Source organism: Juglans microcarpa x Juglans regia, chromosome 7D (assembly GCF_004785595.1).
Source record: "Juglans microcarpa x Juglans regia isolate MS1-56 chromosome 7D, Jm3101_v1.0, whole genome shotgun sequence".
Taxonomy (NCBI): Eukaryota; Viridiplantae; Streptophyta; class Magnoliopsida; order Fagales; family Juglandaceae; genus Juglans; species Juglans microcarpa x Juglans regia.
Window position 1 is genome coordinate 20,876,903 of NC_054606.1, and position 5,998 is coordinate 20,882,900.

Genomic DNA, 5,998 nt, shown 5'->3' on the forward strand with positions numbered 1-5,998 from the left:
GGCCCATCTCCACTTGTGGGTGATCGAGAGTCTTGAGGCTCCACTGTGGGCCAGGCCCTTGTGTCCCGCTCCGCTGGGGCGGGGGGGGGGGGGGGGGGGGGTTTGGGGTGGGGGGATAACCTCCCTCACAATAATAGTGCAGGAATAATTAATTTGAAATCATACAAGTTTATTGAGCTAAATAATGGTTTGTATAAGTTCTGTTATTTTATAAATATTCAATCATAATTTTACTTTTGTGAACAATTTATTTATATACAAGTCAAGTTAGATTCAAATATGGTCGAATCAATCCTAAGCAACTTATCAAGCAATCTTATTTATTCACAACCCCACTCTCAACCATAATGTGACTTAGTAATGGCGATCTTACCATGCAAGCACTCACAATGTTACAATCTAGGCATAACTTAAATTGTATAAATCATTTTTCTTTAATAAATTATCATAATTTTGTTTTCATGAACAATTCATTTATATACCTATTAAGTTTATAAATTCGAGTTTAGTCAAACAAGTCTGGTGCAATTTATCAAGTAGTCTTATTTATTTATAGTTCCAGTCTCAATTCTTGCTCGGCTTGAGTAGTGAGGATCCTACCCGGCCAAGAAAAAATTACTTATAAAAAACTGAATATCGATTAAAAAAAAAATACCTAACAACCAAAAAAAGATGAAAAATCATGTTTCCCAGGTTGAAGGGAGGGGTTGCCTCTCTACCCTGGTTACATCCAAGCACGGCTTGGGTTTTACTCCCACTATTCAATGAAGATTTTGCAAACCAACGAAACTGCATGGATAGACTAGTTTGACTTATAACTTCTATATGTGTATTATAACTTCTCGTTCTAATAACATAAACATGGTCTCATTCAAGAGTATAATTATCATCTCATTTACCAAAGAATAATGTTAGTATGCCCTTTCATTATGCTTCTTTATTTTGTTCGCTCATGTATTTAATTTTTTATTATTTACTGATTAAGGAAGTGACTATAATTAGTGTATTGATATATTTTTTTAATTTTTTAAAAATATTTAAAGATGTTAAAAAAATGTGAAAAGAAAAAAATGAAAAAAAAAATAGAAGTTTTGCCTAGGCGGCACGCCCAGCGGTCACTGCTAAGTAGCAGCCTAGCATCACTATTTACCGAAGGGATTATCAAGAAAATCAAATTACTATAAAACAAAAAATAATTAAGATTATGTTCAATTTTCCTAATCACATGATTTTTTCTACAATTCCTCGATCTTCCAATTCAATTACCAAGTGAAGTAGATTACAAAAATAGCCTTTCAAAATTAGTTTATTCCTCTATCTCTCAAGAACTGAGATTCAAATTCCCTAGCCTAAAGGAGAAGCATGATCTCCACCACAATTTAAAAATTGACAATCGTGACATATGAAAAGAAGACAGATGCGCGTATCGTTGAAGTGTATAGTGGAGGAGCATCCCACCATTAGTATAAACAAAATTATCATCCTAAACATTAAGTTGCATGCATCAATATATCCTTTCCAGAACCAGGATACAAAGCAGCTACTGAAAAGTTACATTATATATCATGTCTAGCTAGAGTAGCACCAGCTTGTCCAAGTAAAATAACCTCATCATTTAGAACCTTGTGCTAACAAAGAATTCAAGGCAATGAGTTCTACAAGTTACAAATCAATTGTATCAATACATCACTTATCCTGAAATTCATTATAATAAAAAGAAATCAAAACATTAATATTAATTTAGAGTACCGTTAATTAATACAATTTTATATGAGCAAACTAAGCAAACCACGCGCACTCTTTAAAAAATTATGAAACCCATTAATAAAAAGTGAGATTTCTTGATGTGAATTTTTAATTTTTCAATTTTTTTTTCTAAAAGAAATATGCAGAATTTGCCCGTATAATTTTTATGTTAATAATATATTGTATATATCAAGGAGACTTGTAAACAAATGCTTATTTATACAGGAAAAAATTTGTTCATCATCTCATAATGTGACATTGGATGATAGATTTATAAGTAAAATATAATAAATAATTTTTAATTATTTATTGTTACATTATGAGATAATGAAAGGATATTAAAAATTGAGATGATAAGTAACATTATTACTTTTTATGCAGATAAAAAAAAAAAAAAAAAAAAAAAAAAAAAAAGTGAAAACATGTGGTCTGACGCCACTAAAATTGGGTGGTGTAGCCACTAGCCATGCACTGATGCAGGTTGCTCACATGGGATTTAAACTCAACTTTATAGAGTGTGCGGGGATGCATTGCTTTTGGTATATTGTATTTTCATTTTTGAATTAGACGTTTCAAAATCTTGCCAAGTGTAAGAAAAGCAGTGAAAGCTTTACATGTGATGATGAGCAACAGCTGTCAACATACCTAAAAAGGTTGACTTGTTGACACTTTCAACCACTGTTACATTGAGTTTTGGACTTTGGATTTTTACATGGACCATTATGCTAGACAATGACTAAAGCTCTCATTCTCTTTGAGATAAACACAAATATATTCGTTTGCAAAAAAAAAAAAAAATAACACACACACACATATATATATATATATATTCACGTTGGGAACCATGGTAGTGGTGTTGTCACAAAAACATGTAGCACAGTACAATAAGATGATGGTGGGTTGGACCCACAATTAAGGTACTGTAACTGCTTGCTGCCTTACTCTGGGAGAGCTTCATGTGACTTTCAGAGTTTTGCTTTCTCTGCATATATTTATACCCAACATGATCAGTTGCTTCCTAGCTTCACCCCCCAAACTCCCAACTGTGTATGCTTTCAAGCCCTCTGTTCATCTCTCTCAACTATGAAGCGCAGCCTGCATTTCAATGCTCTTCTCCTCTTCCTGCTGATACTTATTTCCATCTCAAAAATATCAGCCCGTTCCATAGCAACCCAGAAAGGTTAGCTATTGCTTCTGTCTTTGTTTAATCTTCTTGATCTTCTTTCGGTTTACTGCATTGAAATACTGGTTTGGATCCCTTTTCAGGACAGGAGAAAGTGAAGCTCAACGAAATCAGTACTTCTGGAGGTCCTGATCTTGTAAAGTTGGAAAGCAGTGAATCCATGAATGTATGCTCCTCCTGCTACTTCTTCTCTATAAAACTTTGAACTGTGTCTCACAATTTCTTTGGATCTTGAAATACTTTGCAGCAGCTCATGGGAGTGGAGGATTGTAACGAAGGAGATGAAGAATGCTTTCAGAGAAGGATAGTTTCAGAGGCTCACTTGGACTACATCTACACCCAGCACCACAAGCCTTGAGACTCCTACAAAAAACATAGAGTTCCATAACTATTTATTCACGTCAGCCCTTTTCTCAATATTTCAGGATATGATGTGTTTCCAGGATGTAATATTTCATATATATTTATATATAGAGAGAGCTTATAACTTGAATGGGTTTGAGATTGTAATTTCTCTACAATACAATGCAAGTGTCACATATATGTTTCTCATCTTGAGTTTCTAGGCTGATTTTCTGGACCTTGTTGGAATAAGGATCAGACTCTACTTAGTTTGAAAAGTATCAGAAAGCTTTAAGATCTATTGAGAGATGTAACTAACTGATACAAGATTTTGTTTCAACTTCCAAAAAATTGCACGACGAAAGCCATGCAGAAACTTCCAAAACTTGGTAGGTCATGAATTAGACACTAAAACAATTAAATAAACAGTTGGCAATGGGAAGTCAGCCATTGGAATTTCATGTTTTCAACTGCATTTACTTTCGCCAATTAGGTTCGATTATACAGTTTCAGTACAATCCCAGAATTCACATGTAGTGTAAGAGGGGGCCGGGGTAAATTTTTTGTTGTATGTGTTGTGGACATGTTCTGAACTCATTTAACACCTCCTGTAAGCTTGCACCAGGAAACTCAGAGAAGGTCTGAAGGGTATTAAATGCCTTTGATGTCTAAGTCAGATAATTGATGTAATCTTTAAGTGTTCTCTAGATTCAACTTAAACTTACCTTAGTTGCAAGTTCCCTGTTATTTATAAAGTAGGGAAGGGCAGGCTAAGGCCTGCATGTGTAACAAACCAATCCCGTCATTTGAACTCCTATTTACCCTTTTCATCTCGCCACGGATGCTTATCTAAAGGGAAGATATTTGAATTTTTATGTTACAGTTTTATCACTGCTTTGTAGACACACCGGATGCTTGGGGCTTTTAGTTATCTTCCAATTGGACTGGTTAGGCCCTAATCTATTGGTCATCTTTATCAGGTCCCTAGGCCCTAGAGGCATGCGGACAGGCCCATTGCGAAGAGGTGAGGGCGGCCCTTTCATCCCCTCTTGTAGGGGTGTTGTTGTCACTACTCTTATGGGGTGCGCCTAAAAGGATGGTCGTAGTAGACGAGCTACTACTACCAATGCGAATGCTAACATCTCCACTCTAGAGTATCTGACCTCGACTCCTCTCAAAGCTCTATTGATGAAGTATACCGGCTTTTGCATCTTTCCCTCTTCACGTATTAGGGCATAGGACACAGCTTCCGCCATGACCGATAAGTATAAGAGTAGAGTCTCCCCTTGTTTGGTTTGGCTAAAGAGCGGCGGGTGCGACAGATACTCCTTAAGCTGTGTGAATGCCTTTTCGCATTTAGCATCTCAGTCTTGTATCTTTCGCACGACCCGAAAGAATGGTAGGCATTTGTTTGTTAACCTAAACACAAACCTGTTGAGCGCTGCTATTCTCCCAGCAAGCTTTTGTACCTCATTTAGGTCTTTTGGTGGTTTCATTCTAATGATCGCTTGGGCTTTCTCAGGTTAGCTTTGATTCCCCTTTCTAACATCATGAAACTCATGAATTTTCCCGATGGTACTCCGAAGGCGCATTTCATCAAGTTGACTTTCATTTTGTACCGTCGTAAGACACCGAAGCCCTCCCTTAAATCCTCTAAATGATGCTTCAGCTCTTTGCTTTTGAGTAGTAGGTTGTCTCGTCGACATATATCTCCACGTTTCGCCCGATCTATTTCATAAACATTATGTTTACCTGCCTTTGGTACAATGCACTAGCATTTTTTAAACCAAAAGGCATCACTTTGTAGCACTATAACTCTCGGTCAGTTATAAATGTTGTTTTGTCATGGTCGTTTGTGTTCATTGGGATTTGGTTGTATCCGGAGTAAGCGTCCATCAAATTCAGCATCCAATGTCCTACTGTGAAGTCCACGATGAGATCGATTCGAGATAGTGGGAAGCCATCTTTGGGGCAGTCCTTATTAAGATCTGTAAATTCGATGTACATTCGCCACTTTCCATTGAATTTTTTTACAAGGACCACATTTAAGAGTCACTCCGAGTAATGGGTTTCTCTAATAAACCCTACCGCCAAAAGGCAATCGACCTCTTCCGCTATAGCCACGTATTTCTCAGTATTGAAGCTTCTTTTTCTCTACTTGGCAAGCCGTGTCTCCAGGTTGGAAATTTGAATAATGTTCTATAACGTCACCGTCAATTCCAAGTATGTCCTCGTGACACCATGCAAAGATGTCCTGGTGTTCAGCAATGAGTTGCTTCAGTTGTTGTCTATCTTCGTCTTCCAGTTTTGTCCCGATTCTCATTGTGGCCCCTGTGTGAACTGGGTCCAAGGTAATTAGCTAAAGGGGTTAATTGGCCTCACCCTGCTTTAAGGCTCTTTTGTCTCGTGTTTCCACTATATGTAGCATAATCTCAAGAGGAGGAGGCGGGGAATGATTGCCTATCGTTGGGGATTCAACCATCCTCACATCCATTTCTCCATCTTTGAGTTATTGCACATAACATGTATGGGCAAGTGCTTGCTCGCCGCGCACTTCCCTAATGCCTGTTTCCTTTGAAAATTTCATCTTGAGGTGATGTGTGGAGGGTATGGCTCTGAGCGCGTTTAAGGTTGGTCACCTAATGATTGCATTGTAAGATGGCTTGGTTTTCATTACAAAGAAATCCATCATCATGGTGGCCGTATAGGAGCCGGATCCAACCATCA

At 37.4% G+C, this 5,998-nt stretch overlaps 1 protein-coding gene across 2 annotated transcripts; it reads left to right on the forward strand.

Annotated features, from left to right (window-relative positions):
• The first annotated feature begins 2,671 nt into the window (after nt 1-2,671).
• On the forward strand, nt 2,672-3,481 carry LOC121238317 (putative phytosulfokines 6). Of its 2 annotated transcripts, none has more exons than XM_041135154.1 (3): nt 2,672-2,926; nt 3,013-3,095; nt 3,180-3,481. In XM_041135154.1, the coding sequence occupies exons 1-3, from the start codon at nt 2,830-2,832 to the stop codon at nt 3,285-3,287; spliced, it is 288 nt and encodes a 95-aa protein (XP_040991088.1). In that variant the 5' UTR covers nt 2,672-2,829; the 3' UTR covers nt 3,288-3,481. The 2 variants fall into 2 exon arrangements, with proteins under 2 accessions (XP_040991088.1, XP_040991087.1); XM_041135153.1 differs by having other exon boundaries at nt 2,712-2,926; nt 3,177-3,481.
• Nucleotides 3,482-5,998: the final 2,517 nt, after the last annotated feature.

Coding starts and splice junctions, on each gene's coding strand:
- LOC121238317 (XM_041135153.1), top strand. CDS start 2,830: ATGAAGCGCAGCCTGCATTTCAATGCTCTTCTCCTCTTCCTGCTGATA. Junction 2,927..3,012: donor TTCCATAGCAACCCAGAAAG/GTTAGCTATTGC, acceptor ATCCCTTTTCAG/GACAGGAGAAAGTGAAGCTC. Junction 3,096..3,176: donor AAAGCAGTGAATCCATGAAT/GTATGCTCCTCC, acceptor AATACTTTGCAG/CAGCTCATGGGAGTGGAGGA.